The sequence below is a fragment of the Prenolepis imparis genome, unplaced genomic scaffold (assembly GCF_030444845.1).
Source record: "Prenolepis imparis isolate NDT839.2.m4 unplaced genomic scaffold, iyPreImpa1.0 SCAF_6, whole genome shotgun sequence".
NCBI lineage: Eukaryota > Metazoa > Arthropoda > Insecta > Hymenoptera > Formicidae > Prenolepis > Prenolepis imparis.
This window is the reverse complement of record NW_028141164.1, coordinates 12,596,176-12,618,950: the sequence shown is the minus strand read 5'-3', so window position 1 is coordinate 12,618,950 and position 22,775 is coordinate 12,596,176. Positions and strand designations below refer to the sequence as shown.

Here is a 22,775-nt window from a genome sequence, read left to right as displayed (position 1 = left end):
AAATATATATAATTATAAATATATTTAATTATTAAATTTATTAAATTTAATTTATTTAATAATTATAATATATTTTTAATTATAATATAATTTGCATATTGTTATACTGTCTCTCTTTCCCTTTTATATAAAATATATATATATATATATTTTTTTTTTATATTTTAGATACAGTATGTGTTGTGTGAACAAGAGAGAGAAACTACGTTGTATTATAATTATTTTGTAATATTTATAGTATTTTTTTCTATTTTTAATACATAATGAATGAATTTGAAGTGCAAAAAGGAATATCGTGTTTCAGCGTTTTTAGATGAGACAATATTGTGTTGTAGCATTTTTTTTTTTTTAGATAAAGAATCAACGAATTAAAAAATTATCTTTTATTAGCACCAAAAAATTAGAAAAATTTTCTCGTAGTTTCATGTTTTTTTTTAAAAGAAGACTGTTATATTTATTTTATCTATTGTATCTGACTCTCGTCAAAAATATTTTAATTAATCTTTTGTATATATTAATATATTAATATATTAATATAAATAATATTTAATAAATATAAATATATATTTATATTATAATATTATAATATATACTTTTGTTTACAATTTTTACTAATATTAATATTCATAATATCTTAATATTAATATTAATAGTTATAAATATATATATATATATTAAATAAATAAAATAAAAATCTTTTTTTATCATAAATAAAGTATTAAACAATTAAAATTAGTGCTTTAATCTTTATACGTTTACTAAAGATATATGCTCGTTTTTACATTTTTTAATTATTTTCCTATCAAACTTTTTTGAGGAAAACCACGATGTAATAAAACATTAGATTTTATTTAAATAATAATGAAAATAAAATATGTATTTTTGTGGATACATATATATTTTCGACTTTTCTTATATATTTAATTTTTGTTACATACAACGATTTACGTGGATTCAACATAAATTTATTAATATATATTATAATATATTGATATATTAAATATACACATATAAAAGATTAATTAAAATATTTTTGACGATAGTTAGATACAATAAACAAAATAAATACAACATATTTGAAAAAAAAAAACATAAAACTACTAGAAAATTTTTCTAATAAAAGATAATTTTTTAATTCTTTAATAAAAAAACGCTGAAACACGATATTCTTTTTTGCATTTACCTATTTGCTTTTTACATTTATCGATTATTTATCATTCAACATGTATATATGTATTAGATAATAGAAAAGAAATACTATAAGTATTAAAAATAAAAAATTAGTATGATATTCTAGTAAAAATATTTATTCTAATGCATTTTCAAGCTAGGGAAAAAATTTGAACAAAACCAAGCTATTGTCAAGAGAAAAATTTCGCTGCGCATACCTATATTTTTTTTTTCGCGAGAAACAATAGCAAACCTACTGATAAATACATCACATAACACGTGTCTCGCGTGCCAACGAATGTTGCACGCGAGTATTATAATTGCAAACGTGATTCGCATCTACGCGCATGTATTTTTAATCTCGTCCTAAAACGTCATTTCCCTGACAGCGATTCATCTCTCAAATTCCACACCGCTTCGCTTTTTTCCTCCTCCTTAGTACATTTAAAAAACGAAACAGAGATGTTGCGCCACGTCGAATTTGTCGCATAGTTACGCTACTGATGCTGCGAGTTTGCTCGCCTCTCTCGCTCCCCCTTTTGCCCTCCCACCCCCCTCTTGCCCGCCCTTCCCCCTCTTGCCCGCCCTTCCCCCTCTTGCCCTTCCTCCCCCTCTTGCCCTCCCTGCCCCTCTCTCTTCCCCTCTCCCTCCCTTCCCTACTCTCTTTTCATTCTGGCTCTTTACCCGCGTCGTCCCTCCCGCGCTTATCTCGGCGCGTGGTTAAAAATAGATTCTGTCACGGCCATCGGCGACATTTCAAAAAGCTGAAGCCGTACGAGCGAGCGAGCGAATGGCCGAGAAACGAACGAGCGAATTAGCGCCTCGATCTCGCCTGATCTCGGCTGGTGGCGCCTTCTCGAAACGTCATTTCACGCGCTTGATATTTCCGCTGCGCCGATCCACCTGTTTCTCGAATGGTGGTCGCCTTCCTCGTCGCCAGGGCTCAGTCGGTATATATCTCTCAAAATATGTATTCTGCTGAAGGAAGGAAAAATAAGGATTATGATGTTCAATATACGGTATTATATAGACAATTATAAAATATAATAAATATAATAAATATTATATATACAAATAATAATATTAAAATAATAATGAATATTTACATATGCAAATATAAGTGAAAAAATAAAAATAAGCAAAAGAGATTTTTAATATCACATAAAAAGATATATTTAAAATTATATATTTAAAAAAATATATATGTATAATTTTATATATATTGTTTATATTTAAATCTCTATGTATATTTCATTAGATATATATAATTATTTTCTTATTAAATATAAATATTAATAATATTAGATATTATATTGATAATTAAATAAAATACAATAATTTAATTAATACAATAGAATTTCATAAAGAGTGATGAATCTTATCAATCTGCAATCAAAGAAGCGACTTCCAAAAAATAAATTTGTGTAATATAAATCTCTCTATAAATATAATGTACATATATACACGCGAAATATTAAATTGAACAATTATTTTAAAATATAGAGAGATTAATTATTATTTATTAGACCATTAATGTACCACAAATATAATTCCGACTGAGAAGTAAAACGATCAAATTGTAGAATCGAGTAAATAAAATGAAGATTAGCTTCGGGATACATTAAATTGTCTAATAAATAATTAATCTTTACACTTTAAAATATACTTAATTATAATTTAATATTGTTTAGGTACATATGTGTATATAATGTCCGAGATTCTCATCGTCCTTTTAATGGCAAATTCTTTGGCTAATTAGGACTGATTTTTCTTTTCTTTTTTTCTTTTTTCTTTAGCGAAAATATTGAAGCATCAATAACTTTTAAGGTATAAATGATTGAAAAAGAAAGACTTGTCGCAAATTAAATTTTGGCAAGATAAATTTGCTTATTGCAATTAATTTTAGGTCGAGTTTACTTTAAAGGATTATAAGAATCTAGCGAATCAAAAAATAAGATACTTTTTAATATAAAGTGTTTATTTGTTGATTAATCGATGAAAAATTTGTTTGATTAATTCATAATATTTATGTTAATGAAGCTTTAATATTCTTTATTTGCATTAATATACATTTGTCATTTTTTATTCATGTGGTGAATTTTTTTCGAATTTTTATCTTTTTAAATTATAAGAAAGAAATAAAATTTTTTGGCTTGTGATAATTCATGAATAACAAATGTAAAGATTTGAAAATCTCTTATTTTATACATATAACTTATCATTGAAAAACTAATAAACTAACTATCATGCAATCACACTATTTATTTAGAACGCCATTATTATGTTCTATTACAATATTTTATCTTAATTTTATTATTGAAAATATATATTTTTCAACGGATAAAACATGATTAATCTATTTGTTTAAATAATAATTTACACGATAATAAGAAATATTATTTTTTGATTCGTTAGACTTGTACAACCCTTTAGATAGATTTTTATTAATTTGAAACTTAATTACAAAGTTATAAGTATACCATGAAAAAATTGTTACAAATAATGATTTTTCCCTCCACATTTTCGTTAACGAAAAATCAACTCCGAATTGGCCAAAGTATTTGTTTATTAAATCGATAAACGCGATAACTTTGGGACATTCTGTTTATATAACTTGCGTAATGAATAACAAAACAAGATCGTTAATGAACGCTACATATATCATGTGTGATAACGCCTTTTATATTTATATTTTATAAAGAATCGATATCCAATTTTCTCGAGAGCATCGAACTCCGAACCAAGTAATGAGTGCGGAACCTCGCGTCAATGAGATATTTACGCTTATCGACGATGAACTGTTTGACAAAAATAGCGTTGTCAACGCGTCTTATCGATAAATTTACTCGATAGCGTCAATCACGAAATTCGATAGCCAGAACGCAATGATTTAACGTAGTTCGCGTCTTGATTCACCCGATGATTCTCGCGCGTTTCGATTTCGACGTCCAGAAACGAACGACATCTTTCTTTTATTTAGAATCTGTTCTTTTACTGTCACTTCGAGACGGATATGACGTGCGTATGAAATCTCTCAACTTAGATTACGATTATAAACTACTAAGCGACTGAGTTTTTCTACAGCTTAAGTCGAAGGAGGAGCGATATATTTTTTTTTATTTTACAAAGTTTTCGTAAGAGTTCGTCGGAATAAATCTTCGCTAAAACATGCATATGTGTATGTGTGTATTATATAACGGAATTAAACAGACTTATCTATTTAATTATGAAAATTTAGAAATTATTAATAGAAAAACAACCTAAAGAATATAAGTATATACAGTGTATATTCTATTCAAAATTGAATATGTATTATATTTTTAATACTTATACAATTACATTAATTATAGTCTCTTTTCTTTGTTTTTTTTCATAGGATATATATAATTATTTATTAAATATTATAATAAAATTATAATAATATTATAATTTTATTTTTTATATTAAGTTATATATAATAATTATTATATAATTATATTAATTAAATATTATATTAATAATTATATTAATTATAAATTATATCAATATAATTATTAATATGATATAATATTAAATATTATATCGATATAATTTTTAATTAATATAATTATCTAAAATTAATATAATTATATTAATATAATATTTAATTAATATAATTATATTATTATTAATAAAATTATAATAATATTATAATTTTCTTTTTTATATTAAGTTATATATAATAATTATTATATAATGATATTAATTAAATATTATATTAATAATTATATTAATAATTATATTAATTAAAAATTATATCAATATAATTATTAATATGATATAATATTAAATATTATATTATATATTAATCATTATATTATTATATTAATAATTATATCGATATAATTTTTAATTAATATAATTATCTAAAATTAATATAATTATATATAATAATTAATATATAACTTAATATAAAAAATAAAATTATAATATTATAATTTTATATATTATAAAAAATAAAATTATAATATAATATTATATTATAATTTTATTAATATAGGGAAAAACGTAATAATTCGATTCGTGAAGTAATCATTTGAAGAGATATGCAGGGAATGTTTGTGCTTCTCTCTCTCGATTGTAACTCGTATATCTCTCGTACGATGGGCCACGCCTCCTCGTTTGAGATCTTGACAGTGTAAATTGACGGATCGCGCAATCGTCTTTCTGGTCGTCTTTTCGAGTCGTTCAACCGAGCTAGAAATCATCGGTTAGTGCTCCCCAACAATTGAGATTGGCCCCAGACATTCCGGCATTTGGCCGCAGAATCATCGCGGAACTCGCATCTGATGCGCGGAAAGCTGCCAAGTCCGAAACGCGGTATTCCGTTCTAGATCTCACATTAACAGATCTAGCTTACAAATGAGCAACCTGTTCTCTGCGCATTGCACAATCCGCATACATTCTCTCTTTCGCAAATTCTCCGCTCATATTTCACAGAGCTCATTCTCATCTCATGCACATTTTACTCACATTGCTCTACATTATTATATTATACATACATTATTTACGAGTATACTTTGGTGTTTGTATATTTGTTTCTATATGCTGTTATTGACAGTTAGTGGAAAAACTAACAAGATTTTTAGCCTTTGCCTAATTTATATTTATTTATCTTAAAAGCGCGTTTGTATACATATATAATATATAAAATTTTATATTAAATCCCTTTTTTATTTAAATGTGTATAAAGATGTAAAGAAAATGTATGTTTTTTTTTCCCTCTCTTTCTTTCTCTCTTTTTCTTTGATTTTGATTTTTAAGTTTATATTATACATATATAATTAGATTAAACAATATAATCTGTTATTGTATATTATAAAAGCTATGTAATGATTTCTACCAATTTATTATCAATGATTATTATCAATGATATACAATAATTGAAATTCTATTAGCGATATTTGAAGTATTTTAAAGTGTTAGTTTTTCGCTTTCCAGATTTTTGAATAATCTCCTGTTTTTGAGTTAAAATCAATACGATATCCATTTTAGACTTTTAAAAATTTTGAAACATCAAATTATTAGAAAGAAAGAGAGACAAAGAGAAAACACAAATATTTCCTATCTCTGTATACATTTAAATAAAATATGATATAAGATTTTATATATTTTTTTAAATTTTATTTTATAAATTATTCTTACACAGTTGGAAAATGTGTGTTTTCTTGTTAAAAACGGTCCCCGTTAAAATTTTTGTGTTAAATATTTAACACATTCATGTGTTAATTTAACATATTGCTGTTATGTTAATTGGACTCAAATGTTAAATTATTAAAACAACTAAAAAAAAGTGTAAAAATAACACAATGTATATCTATTTTTAATTTTACACAATAAATATGTTCCGTATTATTAGTGACAAGATTTATCTGTTAAAATTTACAGGAAAAAATGTTAATTTTACTTTATAATATAAATGGGGGTGATAAAATGTAAAATTAACTATTTTTTTAGTTAATTTTTACATTAAAACTATGTTAATTTTACACAAAATTTATTTTAAGTTTATTTGAAGTTTGCATTTATTTTATGTTAAAATATTAACACAATATTCGTGTTACCATTTAACATATCCGTATTATGTTAAATTAACACAAAAATTTCTGTGGACCGTTTGGGACAGGTGATATTTGTTAAATTTAACACAAATTTTTCAACTGTGTACATTTTGAAACAAAACTAGTGTCTTCTAATCTTATTATCTCTTCTATGTACATACATGAAATTTTATTACATTTTAAATTAAAAATTTAATGTTCAATTATTAATTTCTAATTTAATTTAAAAAAAATCAATTTTATTTATATTTAATTCTATTTATACAGATGATACAATATATATGTATATAGGACAATACACAAACTTATCATAAGTAAACATGTCTCGTACAATGCACGCGAGGTTTTATTATCGTAAAATCTCGCGTGATTATTCAAGAAGTTACGCGAATCCCGGCATTATTCTACTTGAGGCTTTTGCATAGACAGTACGTAGAATAATGATTGCGAAATAGAAACGCACGAAGAGACTTTTGAGAGGCTCCGATACGCGACTTAAATAATTCAAGCGTCCCAATAATGCTCTCGATCCCGCATATATGCTTAAGCTCGTTTTACACGGTTCAAAAATATTCTTTAGAGAGATCTTTACGATCTCAATTATAATATTACAAACAAACAATATTATATTTTACATTGATCTGGAATTTAAATTAGAAATTACAAAAATCGCTATTTTTCCCGATAATTAATTGATTATTATATATACATATATCGGACAAAACAGACTTTATATGTATACATGCGATTCATATAGATACCTTTTTGAAAATGAGGCAAGATTTATAATCACATTCGTGTATGTTTTTGTTAAGGAAACTCGTTATTAAGAAAAAAAAATAATTCGCGCGACCCTAATTCCTACTTATATTATTTAATAAGCGATCATATGAAAACGTGTAATTCAAAGTTCTTAGTTTTACTACTTGAATATTACCGGTTCTCATGACAGTTTGGAAAATACTTACGCAATTAATTATTGACTTGATCGATGTGAAATTTTGTTCTTTCAATTTAATATATAACGATAAAGAATTTTTCACATGTAAATTGAATTTTTTTCATTACGTTTTGCGAGTTGAATTACGATTCTAATCAATTATGCAAGTGTATTTTTGGTAAAAGAATTCATTAAGAAACATATAGAATAAAAAAATTCTGTCAGATTAATTATACGGTTTAAATAATAAAATATTTTGAAATTAAATGTGAAATTAGTTTTGATAATTAAATATATGTTATATTTATTATTATAGTGTATATAACAATTATTAATTAATGTTATATCAAATTCAAAACATTTTCCATGCATTTATCGTGCGCGAATCTTAGAATCTTTAGTTCTAAATACAAATAAAATATTTTATATATTATTAAGTATATAATAAATATTTTTTTATAATATCGAATCTAGTACGTATTAAAATTTTATTATTTATTATATTATATTATTACTTATTTATTATTATATAAAATTTAATGATAGCAAAATGTTAATCTGAATTTTATGCATATTATAAAACAAATATATTGAATTGCATGTTATTAAATACACAAAACTTAACATATTAACATAGCTAATAAAAGCGATAATAATCTGTGCCATCAATGATTTTTTTTTTACATTTTATAATGTTCGTACGGTTTGTGTCAACAAAATGCACAATAGCTATAATTTAGCATTTCTTATTTATATGCGTACACATTTGGTAACACAACTTGTTGCAAGTTATTAAATCCAAACCGGTTATCGTATCAAAGCTTCTCGTATTCACTTAAGTGAATACGAGAAGCTTTGATTAGAAAAAAGACAACTTTACAATATTCACAATTCTGCGATATCTAAATATAAATCGTCATCAAAGGCAGTTATATTCGTAAGATTACGGACTCGATAATTGTTGGAGACTCGTTAGAAAAATGATTTGATGAATTGTACAATCTGTTCCTCCGCGATATAACGCAATCTTCGGAAATAAAGCCTCGAATAAATAGTAGGAGGGGGGAGAGAGATCGTAAATCAGTGAAAATCTTTAGAGAATCGCATACGGAAATGTGTTTGTTGGTTGTTTTTCCTCACGCTTTGTAAGAGAGAGGAACACCTTTTTTTTCTTGGCGTTTAACATCGACGTGCCAAAGTCAAGGAAGCCATCAGGGCCGCACTCGGTTAAAGGCCGGTTTTGTATGTAGGACGCATCGGGTACGAGGCATAATAAATCGCTCCAAGCACATTTCGCCGACGCAAAGTAGACTGACAAAGCGTAACCAGTGGCGTAATACAGTTTATCTTAATTTTTTTACAGAGTAGATTCGAAAATCTTGAAGAAATGTATATATATATTTTTTTTTTAATCTAGGAAGAGAATATATATATCATTATCTACCACAAAATAGAGATATTTTATTTTTATATAGAATTTTTTTTATTTATATATATATATATCTTTTTTTTTTATTTTTTCTCTACATTATTTAAGGCTCCTGGATCCTCGCTGTGGCCATGTTAGGTTGTGACGTCAGAGGCGCTGTGGCCATGTTAGGTTGTGACGCGAGAAAGCACACGTTGAAAATTCTTAGATGTCATTTTTAAATGAAAAGATATTTCGATGAAACACTATTTTAGATGGCTTTAGCCACTTTTAAAATACCTCGAAAACTATTCTTTTCTTTTGACAGTCAATCAACAACAATATCAGACTTTATCATGCGGAATGACTACGCATGTGCAAAGACCAGACGGACTAGACCTCATATTACAGTTATTTTACAGCTGTTGATTGATTATAAAGGGAAAGGGATTTTCGAGAGGTACTCTAAGATTGTGCTAAAACCATCTGAAGCGCTGTTTCATCGAAATATCTTTTTATTTCGAAATGGCATCTAATAATTTTTAGCGTGTGTTTTCTCACCTCTGACGTCACAATTCCAACATGGTCGGCGAGGAGCCAGAAGCCTTAAATGATTGCCCTTGGATTCTTTTTGAATTAAAATTAATTAATTTTAAAACATCTTCAAGAATTTCAAAACATCCTCAACATTTAATTTAAAACATCTTCAGTAGACGTTAAATTATGAAATTAGCAAAACTGATTTTTTTTTATTTGAAAGAGAGGGGGATTTTAAAACCTCCCCATCCCTAAAATAAAAAGCATTAAAAAATAAAAAAAATGTATACAGGTTTGATGTTGTATCAAATTTTCAAATCGCTCGTAACAAACTCGCACAGTTGGAAAATTTGTGTTTTCTTGTTAAAAACGGTCCCCGTTAAAATTTTTGTGTTAAATATTTAACACATTCATGTGTTAGTTTAATATATTGCTGTTATGTTAATTGAACTCAAATGTTAAATTATTAAAACAACTAAAAAAAAATGTTAAAGTAACACAATGTTTATCTATTTTTAATTTTACACAATAAATATGTTCGGTATTATTAGTGACAAGATTTATCTGTTAAAATTTACAGAAAAAAAATGTTAATTTTACTTTATAATATAAGTGGGGATGATAAAATGTAAAATTAAAAATTTTTTTAGTTAATTTTTACATTAAAACTGTGTTAATTTTACACAAAATTTGAAGTTTGCATTTATTTTATGTTAAAATATTAACACAATATTTGTGTCACCTTTTAACATATCCGTATTATGTTAAATTAACACAAAAATTTCTGTGGATCGTTTGAGACATGTGATATTTGTTAAATTTAGCACAAATTTTTCAACTGTGCACAGTTGGAAAATTTGTGTTTTCTTGTTAAAAATGGTCCCCGTTAAAATTTTTGTGTTAAATATTTAACACATTCATGTGTTAAATTAACATATTGCTGTTGTGTTAATTGAACTCAAATGTTAAATTATTAAAATAACTGAAAAAAGTGTAAAAATAACACAATGTGTATTTACTTTTAATTTTACACAATAAATATGTTCGATATTATTAGTGACAAGATTTATCTGTTAAAATTTACAGAAAAAAAATGTTAATTTTACTTTATAATATAAGTGGGGATGATAAAATGTAAAATTAAAAATTTTTTTAGTTAATTTTTACATTAAAACTATGTTAATTTAACACAAAATTTATTTTAAGTTTACTTGAAGTTTGCATTAATTTTATGTTAAAATATTAACACAATATTCGTGTCATCATTTAACATATCCGTATTATGTTAAATTAACACAAAAATTTCTGTGGATCGTTTGGGACATGTGATATTTGTTAAATTTAGCACAAATTTTTCAACTGTGGGCCTGTTGCCCTTCGATAGAGATCGAGGTCCTTCCTCCTACGCCATTGTCAGTACGCAACAGTAGTAAACGCACGTATATTCGCGAATAGATCGGCACGTACGATCGTAGCGGTGATCGTAGCCAGGAACGACGATCGGAGGGCCGAAGGAAAGACTCGGATGAAACCGGTGAAAGGAGAGAGACCATATTTTTTTTTGTTTAATTGGCTGCCGAACGCGGTGGCGGGAGTTTGGAGGAGAAGCCGCGAGAGTCGTTCGTGATTAAAACGTAAAAATAGCCGGCCCGCGTGTTACGAGATCGTTAGTCATTGCCGGTCCTATACACAGACGGAAGCCGAAGAGAAGAAGAGTGCGGCTCCTCCGCGTACTTATATATACATATACATACGTACACTTATGTTAGTCCCGCGTGCTCCTCTTCGATCAGTGTCAGTTCGATCCTATCACTTCTGAGTGACAGTTCGCGCCTCGTTTTCCGAGCTGGATTTTCGAATCCGAGGATTCGATATTAATATTAGTGTAAAATCGGTATAATTTCGGGTGGGACTCCAATTTCGACGTTACATACGCGCGAGAGTGATTATACCTTATATATATCTACTTGTGTCGAATTTGATATGGAAATTTGATAATTGGTTCTCTCTCGCGTAACTTCTGCATAGCAGGAAGGTGAGCTCGTGTCAGCGAAATTATTATACCTCGTTCAGAGCCAGAATGTACCGTTAAATTCGCGATTTCTTCTTCCACAATTATTCCCATGAACAATAATTGAAGTTAACCGATGTTTGTGGAAGAGAAGGGATTTTTCCTGCGAAGGAAATGAATTTCCTTTTTCTTCCCACGAAGAAGTTAATTGGTCCCAACCCTAACTCGGTTGTTTTCTTCACCGATGACGCAATAGAAACGTCTCTAAGTAATAACATCATATATAGTAACACTGATGGATAAAGTGTAAAGCTATTAGCTATTTAATGATATATGTTGGAAAAAAAGCCACGTGTCTCCAATTGATAGATTCAAGATAGATAGTCAAGATAGATTTCAATGTCCAAAGCGGATTTTTTCTTCGATGTCGTATCATATTCGATATTTTGTACGATTTTTTTTACGATATATACTTCTCGATTCGGTTGTAACAAGCGAGATGTCACGCGAGACACGCGAGTGAGTTGATACCGATCTCGTTATATTGTAGATCGCTTGATTAAAACAGATTGAACGAAGCGTTGTGGCCTCCGCCAAATTGAGCAACGTTTAATAAAAAGTCTGGAAGAGACGGCGGAGATTCTGTGTGCGATGAGACTTGATAAACTAAGGGAATACCCCGGTTACATGTATCTCATTCTTGGGATACCGACGTCAATTTTTTATTACAGCTTATAATAATTAGCCTCGTTTGTGTGTCATGTGTACATTTTTTAATAATAATTTAGGAAAAAAAAAAAGAACAAGAAGAGTGAATTAATGTACTCGTCAGTAATAGATTGCTTTGATTGGAGCAGATTGAGAAGAGTAATATTCGCTTCAATATCTTTATTATTTTATCTATCATCTAAGTCTAATGATAGCTTTTTTTAATACGGCTTTTTACAATCATTCTTCAATTCAATTTATACATGTAAATAAACATATATATTCAACTATAATATATAATATGATATATTCAACTATATAATATATAATACGATATATTCAACTATAATATATGTATAATAAATAATCATAATACTTCGAATAGATTATTTTCAATATTTTTTTTTATTGATTTATAGAGATCAATTTATGTATTTAATTTCCTGTTTCACTTTTCGTAGAATCGTTTTATTTGCATTTTTCTCTTACATTGCATATAATAACGAAACTTTTTTTTTTTATTACAAAACATGTGAAGAAATACTGAACTTGAAAAACTACTAGCGCGTAAAGTATCGAAGACAAATGATTATTTCCTTCACATTTTTTTAATCGCAATATATAATTGCCAACGAGTAGTTAAATATATCTTTGTATATCCCGGCAACGTATTATTAGACGATTATACAAGATATAAAAGTTTTTACAATCTGCTAATATTCTCGTGAGATTACAGGCAAGTTTCTCTGCAATCGCAATTTTGTTATAAAAATTTTAGATGCGTGCAAATTAAATTTATAAATGCATCTTATTTCAAGCAATGCCCCAAAAATCCCTTTTTTCAGGATAATATTAGCTATCCTTATTTTATAAAAAAAAAAATTTCCTAAAGTATAGGAAATTTGTTATTTTAAGAAGAGAGACCTGTTTTCCAACTTCTTATGTAATTGGTGCTTCTAACTTTGGCTTATTACACTGAGGAAATAAATATATCTGGCTAGCTTTTGGAATCGTCTTCGACTAGATGAGAACTCGAAATTTTGCTGCCGGCTATCTTTGGAACTATACTATTAACATTGACAACTGTCTGAATTGTGTTAAACATTCGAATCGCCTTGGACCCGCGATGAGAAACTGAAATTTTGCTCCCGGCTATATTTAGAATGCTACTATTAAAATTGAAAACTGTCTAAATTGTATTAAATATTTAATGTAAATATATGGAAATTTTTAAAATTTCCTAAAAATTTGTCTAAAAATCTGACATATTCTCGAGAATTCTGGTAAAAAAGTATTCAATAATGCATGACTCAAATCAGTTATAAATGATTATTGAAATAAAAAAGTGGACTTGGTATCTCTTCAAATGCTTATCTTTTTATATTTGATCACAGAAATTTTTTTTGTATTAGAAAAATGTATTAGAAAATACCTTTAGAAAATAACCAGAGTTCTATTAATTAATTACATCGATATTTTGAAAACTGGAACGTTAGCTTCGAGATTGATGATCAAGATTAAAAATTTCCGACGAGTTAAAGTTTTTTTGTTTTTAAAATCTGACATTTTCTCGAGAGAATTCTAGTAAAAAAGTATTCAGTAAAATATGACTCAAATCAATTATAATTGAAATAAAAAAAGACTTGGTATCTCTTCAGATTATATTTTACATTTGATCACAGAATTTTTTTGAACGTATTAGAAAATATCTCTCTCTTTGGAACATAGCCAGATTTCTATTAATTAATTATATACTTATTTATTATTTATTTATTTCTCAATCCATGCCTTATGTCTTTGGATGGCTTCCAGTTTCTACTGTAACTTGTATATACATATATGTAAAGCTAGAGTTATAAATCGCATCAAATGAATCAAACAAAACAAATCTCATTATCAAATAGATTAAACTTAATTGAAAATTGAAAATTGAAAAATTGACAATTAACGTTGCTATTAATATTAAGCTTAAAATATTAATTAATTATATCGATATTCTAAACATTTTCAAATCAATTATATCAAATAACTCAAATAAAAAAAAAAAAAAATCTTAAATAGATTAAACTTGAAATTGAAAATTGACAATTAAAAATTAAAAAATTGACGTTGCTATTAATATTAAGCTTAAAATATTAATTATATCGATATTTTGAAAAATTTTAAATCAATCACATCAAATAAAACAAAACAAATGTCAAATAGACTAAACTTGAAATTGAAAATTGACAATTGAAAATTAAAAATTGATAATTGACGTTGCTATTAATATTAAGCTTAAAATATTAATTATATCGATATTTTGAAAAATTTTAAGTCGATCACATCAAATAAAACAAAACAAATGTCAAACAGACTAAACTTGAAATTGAAAATTGACGATTGAAAATTAAAAATTGACAATTGCAATTAATATTAAGCTTAAAATATTAATCATATCGATACTCTGAACAAAAATTTCAAGCTTCGAGATTGATGATCAAGACTAGATCACTCATACAGAAATATTAATACTGTTATCGTCTTAGGTTCAAATAATGGGGACTGAGAATTGAATACACTTAGATATATGTATATATATACATATTTCAATATTTACGCGTTCATACATGCATTTCCCTTGATTTTCGCGCCTTGTGAAACATTCATTGGACGACGAAAGAGTGACATTTTCGTGTATGGCTCGCGCGCGATATCGTTGAACGAGAGAAAGAGAGTGTCATTTGGATTTTATACGGGAGAAGAAAGAAAGAGAAAGAGCGAGATAGGAGAATGGATTCGATACGTGACCTGAAACGATTGCTGTACGAGCGCACGGAGGCCTTGCGACGTCGCGACGAGACCGTCGAGATGCTGGAAAAGACGCTCGAGGAGCGCGACGTCACGATCCGTTACTTGCAGAACGAGATCGATAAGTTCCGGCAGATTGTCGATCTAAGCCTGATGGCGTCCAACGTCAATTCTAATCCGAGACTGAAACGGCAGGCCATTTCGGCGGAACCCCTCAGGAATGACACGGCGAGGCCGGTGGTGAAGTTCACCAAGCCGAAAAGGTAGATCCTGATGCCCTGGATGTGTCGCGCGACATCCTTTTTTCATCCCGAAAATAATACAGGGTGTATGTTTCCGGGAAAAAGCTTAAAAACCTGGTATTCTCAGGGAATTTTGTTGAATCTTGAAAAATCAGGGAATTCTCATGGATCAGGATTCGGGGTATTTTTTAAAAAATTGTGTGTCCTTTGGTGATTTTACTCTTATTTATAAGAAACATATAACACATCTTTGTAATAGTTAAATTCTTATTGAAATTTTATGTGATCTTTTTATTTGACGATTTTTTTAATATCAAGATCTTGTGTAAGTTTCATAGAAAATTGTTCAATTTTTTAATAGATAATATCTAAATAAATTAGTATTCCTTATTTATTTAATAAATAATTTAATAAATAATTAATTTTAATAAATTAGCATTTCTTAAAGATGTTTTAATAAATTATTTGTTTTATAATTTTGCATATATTTTTAACGTTTAGATATAGTGATATATCAAACTTTGTTAATGTCCAAATTAATTTTACAATTAATGAATCAATATTAAATGCTAGTAAAACTATACTCTTGATAACTTTGCAATTGTATGAATATAGGAAACGCATTAGAAAACGCATACAATAAAGAAACTTATTTTAAAAAGCTGCATCTATATACATTTCTGATTTTTTTACAAGATTTGAGTAGACACCCTGTAATATCCAATTTTGCAATAATTTGCAAATTTGCGTCTGCGCTATTTTTCCTCATTTCCGTTTCATCTGCTGCTGATTTACTTTGAAATTTTTTTACGTTTGTTTACTAATAATATATTTTCATACGAAATTAGGCATGAAAAGAACTAACAAGAACCAAGTATATAGATATTAAGCAACAAAATTGTTTTTAAATTCTTCTTTAATTATTTTGAATGTTTTTTTCCTTCCTTTGGACCATTCTCATATCGATTAGTAAGATGCAATTTATTTTAATTAATATATTATTAATATATTTACATATTTAATATATTTACATATATTTAATTAATATATTAATATTTCGGAAAATATTTATTACATAAATACACATATATTTATCGAAGTGCAAATGTAATTAGACATATAATTTGTAAATAAAATATAATAAAATTATGCAGAATAAATTTATATACATAAAATAGATTCTATTCTAAAAACTGTTTTTGTTATTTATTACAAATAGATGATTATTTTATGTAAATTGATACGATTCAAGCATATAATATGCGATATACATATATGTATATAAGAAATTTTAACTTACTTAATCAGTTGTTAATGATAGAATAAATTTTCGCATATATATGCTCTCTCTATAATATATATTCTCTTTTTCAGATCGAGATTGTACATATAATTATTTTAATATTAATCTTATAATAGTTTCTAATAATATTATTAGATACATAATTATTTTAATATTATACTTTAATATTATTATAATTTTGTAAGATCTTTTTCTTTGAAGAAAATATTTGTCAAGAAGTTTAGATTTGTGCATAGTCTGCAGCTATAAAATATATTATTGCTTAACTATTTTAATATTACTTTAATATTATTCTACCATCATAATTCTATATATTTTTCCATTATTCTACTATCATAAAATCTTTTTATTTGTAGAATTCCAGATTTGTTAAGAAATCTACAGCTAAGAAAAAATTTTTAATGCGCCCACTGCAAGTTACTCATGCATTGTAATTATAAGGAAAACATGATACAATATTTATCAAATCTATGCCTTATACTTGCTTTACGTACTTTTAGATAAGATTTCAACCGCGTTCGTTATATTTTACACTCGATGAATATCGTATCACGTTTTTTTACAATTACATCCACGAATATAATTTGCACACTTGACTATGAAAAATAATATTATTTATTTTCTCATTTTCTTGTAAGAATATTCACTGTAAAAAAATTTTGTGTAAAATTACAACTATTATAGTGGGTAATTTTAAGACCCACTATAATAATTGTAAATTTCCACGCGTTTGTAAATTTGCAGTATATACAAGTAAAATTAATTCCTTCATTTGTAATTAAGCTGATTGCAAAAATAAATTTACAATATGTATGTAAAATTATAAAACGATAATGTAAAAATATTTTTTATAATTGTATTATTAAACATATTATTAAACACAATATATTATTAAACATATTATTATTATACATATTATTAAACACAATATATAGAATATTACTGTTGTATTGAGTAATATTACAAAAATTTAGATAATTACATAAAATCTTTAAAATATCATATTATTTCGTAAGTTTCCATATAAAAGAAGATATATTTACATAATAAAAGACAAATCTACATAATTTTGTGGAATTACATAATTTCTGTATAATTACATGATTTCTTATATTTACAAGACTAATCATGTAATTTTTACACCTATTATTTGTGTAAATTTACTAAATTTTTTTACAGTGTACTCCGTTTGATGCAAAAGAAAGAAACTTAATAGTGAATCTGCTTCTGTGTTTCCAGGTCTCGCGAACTAATCAAGACTGCCATTCTGGACAACGACTTCATGAAAAATTTAGAGCTCACGCAAATCCGAGAGATCGTCGATTGTATGTATCCTGTTACGTTTCCGGCTGGTTCGATAATTATACAAGAGGGCGATGTCGGTTCTATTGTATTTGTTATGGAGGGTAAGTGAATACAATCATATATATACATATATCTTTATGAAATATGATAGTTTCGTCGAAACAATATTCTGATGTGTACTATATAGCAATAATAATGCGCGAAAATATTAATAAATATTAAACAAATAACATTAATAAATAAATAATAATATTAATAAATTTTATGACGTAAGAAGAAATAAATATTTATAAATTACCGATAGCATATATATTTTTAAAAAATGGATTGCTTCTTAAAATTTAATTAATTTATTAATAAAATGAGACAATGCGATATATCTCCATAGAGAAAGTAAAACAGAAACAGATATATTGCGATATATCCTCAAAAAAAATTTATGCAGCTTCAATTGTCTAGTATATGAAAAGTTAAGGATCAAAAATAGTAATATATAGCCGCGTTATTTTAAAATCAATGTTTCTCGTATATATATACTATTTGTTCATCTGGAGCTGCATATGATATATATGTTCCTAACTTAAAAAAAAATTATAAATAGTGCTGTTAGTTGGATTTTTCGAGATATATTTCTTATATATATAGAGTGTCTCTGAATTTAATGCCAAACTGATATAATGGTTTTAACACATAAAAACAAGTCGAAAATGTCTAATAAACTGTATATATGTATATATAAAATCAACCTAGTGCACTTAAACTTTTGACGTGAAACTTTTCATCTTATGCGAAAATAATCGCAATATATTTTCCAAAAATTAGTTGAGTTTTATATATGTTGTAGAATAGCTAAATATGAGGCGATTAAACGTACATTCATTATTGAGTTCAAGCTTACGTTCACATTAAAAAATGTTTGTTGTAATCAAAAATTTATCGCTATCGCGGGAAGATTACGTTAACTTGAGAGTTTCGCATTTTTTTGTTTGAATAATCTTTTCGTGTTTGGATAAAAATAATCGCGTTATGTAGGATTTTTTTCTGCAAAACTATTTATTTCTGCATGCACAGAAAAAGATTGCAAAATAATTAAATATATAATAACAAGATTCCAATTACAAAATTATAGGAACTAGTTTATTATTTTAAGGCTCCTGGCTCCTTTCCGACCATGTCGAAATCGTGACGTCAGAGGCGAGAAAATACATAAAATTTCTTAGATGCCATTTCAAAATAAAAAAATATTTCGATGAAACAGCACTTCAGATGGCTTTAGCACACTCTTAAAAAACCCCGAAAACTATCCTTTCCCCTTTATAATCAATCAACAGCTGTAAAATGTAATATTATGAAGCCCAGTCCGTCTGGTCTTTGCACATGCGCAGTCGTTCCGCATGTCAAAGTCTGATATCTCGATCATTTTACAGATGTTGATTGATTATAAAGGGAAAAGGATAGTTTTCGGGGGTTTTTAAGAGTGTGCTAAAGCCATCTGAAGTGCTGTTTAATCGAAATATCTTTTCATTAAAAAATGACATCTAAGAATTTTCAGCGTGTGCTTTCTCGCCTCTGACGTCACAATCCAATATGGCCGCGGTGAGCACCCAGGAGCCTTAATTGTATAGCGCTTTATTTTAATTATAAAATTGAAAACAAAAATTGATTTTGCCGGAAGTCGAATTTCAAGGGAAAAAAAAAATTATATCGGAGTAATCGTGTGATAAAAACGATCCGTGGGATATCAGCGCGAAGTTGGATTTATGTAAACACGATTATATGAACTGCGACATATAATTCTCTTTCTCCCGGAATTCGATTTCCACCGAACAAAGCACCGATTTCGTAATGACTGACGTGCCGTGTCTTACTTTCACAAAAAAATACGCGTCGCTTTTCTCCCTTTTTTTCTCAACTGATCCGATTATTAGTGTTATCACTCATCCGTGTCGGTTGCAGTCACGTAATCGGTTCGCCTCGTATACTTATAAATATTTAAAGTCTATACGAAAGTATCTTTAATAAAGTATCTTTTGATATTCGCTTCTATTATTATTATACACGCAAAAAATTTGAATGGATATATTTTGTTTCGTAAATTTAAATTAATGTATTTAAATATCTATAATTAAAATTTACATATATTATTATATATATTATTTACATATTGTTTTATATATTATAATTTTTATTAATTATATAATTATAATTAATTAATAATTATAAATTAGAATTCCTAAGTAATTTTATCATTTATATATTATTTTTATTATTATATATTATATTACTTATAATATATATATTTAAATTTATTTATATGACAAAATTTTAAAGATCGAAAGCAAGAGTTAAAATCAATGAAAGATGATGCATTAATATCCCTCCGTTCATACACATGCACATAAAAATAAATATTATTTTTATATATCTATGTTAGAAAAATTGTTCGATGAATATAAATATAAATTCGTATATATCTATTTAAATATCTAGAATTAAAATATGACAAAGTTTTTAAAATCGAAATCAAATGAAATATCGTGCACTAATATCCCTCATCCGTTCATATACACATAAAAGTAAATATTATTTTTATAAAAAATTAAAATGTTAGAAAAATTGAATTTTGTATAATTAATATAATAGACATTTTCTTTCTCTTATTCTCTTTCTTAAATTATTTTCATTATATTTATATACGAAAAGTATTATGTTTATCCGCAATGATTAATCTGTACTTAATAACCGTAACAAATGTTTATTATAAATTTTACAAAATAGAAAGCTTCGAAAGTATTGCAAAATTAATTTCGAAAATTCAAAGAAATACCACTTGAAATGGCTTGCGCATTAAAAAATCCATAAAATTCATCAGTTTCTCCAATTATTCTAAATTTATGATAATAACAAAAAATATCCCGATAAAAAACGACTATGCGTAAAATCAGCCGAATTAACACACAGTTAATTAAGTCAGCGTAGGACCCTCCTCTAATCTCGCACTCCCGGATCTTCGCGATCATAAAAAAAAAAAAAAAAACAATCGCTGTGCGCTTTTATTACATCGTGGGAGCGAGTGCGGGGGCGAAATGAGAACCGCTGTCCTTTCTCTCACGAGCGCGAATGGTGGGGGGAGACTCGCGCGAGAGAGGGGGGGTCTCTCTCTCTTTCTCTTTCTCTCTATCTCGCGCGCGCACGCTTTTCACCAGTCGCGAATACTGTCAGTGAGCGTCAGACGACGCCGCGCGAACGTTATTACGGTGTCCCTCCTTCGACAGGATATACCGTATAGCTCGTGGGTTCCTTTAAAAAGGAACGCGTCGTGTGACGTTTTTATTTATTTATTTTTTTTTTTTCGCGAAAGTGATGATTGCGATCGCTCAAAGAAGAGGAGAACGTCCTGTCAACCTGGGATCCCAAGGAAAGCTGTCGGCGATATTTTGACAGCTGTCAAACGGAGAATGTCCCCGAGTGCGAAAACAGTATACGAAGCGCATCCTGCGTCCGAGAATTTTCAATGAAAGGCCGGAGTTGCTCGTCTGCGCCGGATGCTGTCGCGGAACGGATGTTGCGAATGAACGACACGGTGCTCGTCGAATTTAGCTCTCGAAGATAACTGTGTGGATTTCTCTCTTCCCTCGAGATATCATCGCGAGAGATTCTTCCTCGAGGCTCCGTTTCGGAGCGAAAAAAAGCGCAACTGTCAAGAATGCTCCCACCTGTTGCGCCTACCTGCTGCGCCCACCTGTTGCGCTTCTTCGAGCGCGTCTAAGAGACATTATCGGACAAAAGGAGGAAGAAACGGCGTTAAACCCCGAGCGATGATCGGCCTGTAACCTTTGCGCGTCTCGAGCAGTCCGGGAAAAACCACCGGCGAAAGTCTACCGCGAGAGCTCCGCTGCGAGAGTTCTCCACTCCTATCTCAGTCTCGGAAGGACTTTAGCGAGGCTCGAGGTCATGAAGGTTCGGAGTTATCCCGGCCGGGCGGTCCTGGAGGACCCGGAACTCCTGCTCGACCCGGACGCGACCCGGGGTCGAGCGATGGAGTTGCTCTACGAGGCCAGCTGGCGCGAGTGCGGGGTCAACTGGGCCAGCAATGGCGCGGACAAGGTTCCGGCTTCGGCCATCAGGCATCAGCAGCAGGAGGACGAGCGCTTCGGAGGAGCGTACGTCGTCGACGTGGTGTCGAGGCTCGAGGGCAAGCCGGAGGAGCCTTCTCCGAGTGCGAGGGACGAGGACGCGCGGTCCAGGGGATCCAGCAGCACCGACACCATCGACAGCGAGTGCTCCGAGGTGAATCAGCCGCCGTCCTCGTCGGCCCCCAGTAATGCTCAGGGCGGTTTTCTCATCCCGAGGCCGAGGCTGATAGTCCCGGTTCACACCTACGCGAGGAGGAGACGCACCGGCGCGCCCCAGCCTGTAAAGAGACGCCAGCGCGAAGGTATTTTCTTCGAGGATGTATAAGGGATATCGGCAGTCTTGTTCTTAGATGATTTTAAAATTAGCTAGATGAGATGAAAATGTGTAAATTCATCTTATTGTTAGATAAGATGAAGATGATTTTGTTTTAAGTATATCTAGATGAGAGATAAAATTATATGACGTTTCATCTAGATAACTTGCAGATAATATTATATTTTTAAAACCGCTTAAGGCTCCTGGCTCCTTGCCGACCATGTCGAAATCGTGACGTCAGAGGCGAGAAAACACACGCTAAAATTTCTTAGATGCCATTTCGAAATAAAGAAATATTTCGACGAAACAGCACTTCAGATGGCTTTAGCA

General features: G+C 28.9%; 2 protein-coding genes across 3 annotated transcripts in view; both read left to right on the top strand.

The window, feature by feature from the left end:
* The window catches only part of For (cGMP-dependent protein kinase for), a 57,422-nt gene that overhangs the window by 13,757 nt on the left and 20,890 nt on the right, over nt 1–22,775 (top strand). Inside the window, exon 2 of one of the 2 annotated variants that reach the window (XM_083040814.1) lies at nt 17,928–18,094. In XM_083040814.1, coding sequence (XP_082896940.1) covers nt 17,928–18,094 — 167 coding nt within the window. Of the gene's footprint in view, nt 1–17,927; nt 18,095–21,216; nt 22,432–22,775 lie in introns of those variants that run through there. The other variant, XM_083040816.1, reaches the window with a different exon arrangement.
* Nucleotides 10,868–15,619, top strand: LOC145937636 (uncharacterized). The gene is made up of 2 exons (XM_083040817.1): nt 10,868–11,669; nt 14,882–15,619. The coding sequence occupies exon 2, from the start codon at nt 15,126–15,128 to the stop codon at nt 15,408–15,410; it is 285 nt and encodes a 94-aa protein (XP_082896943.1). The 5' UTR covers nt 10,868–11,669; nt 14,882–15,125; the 3' UTR covers nt 15,411–15,619.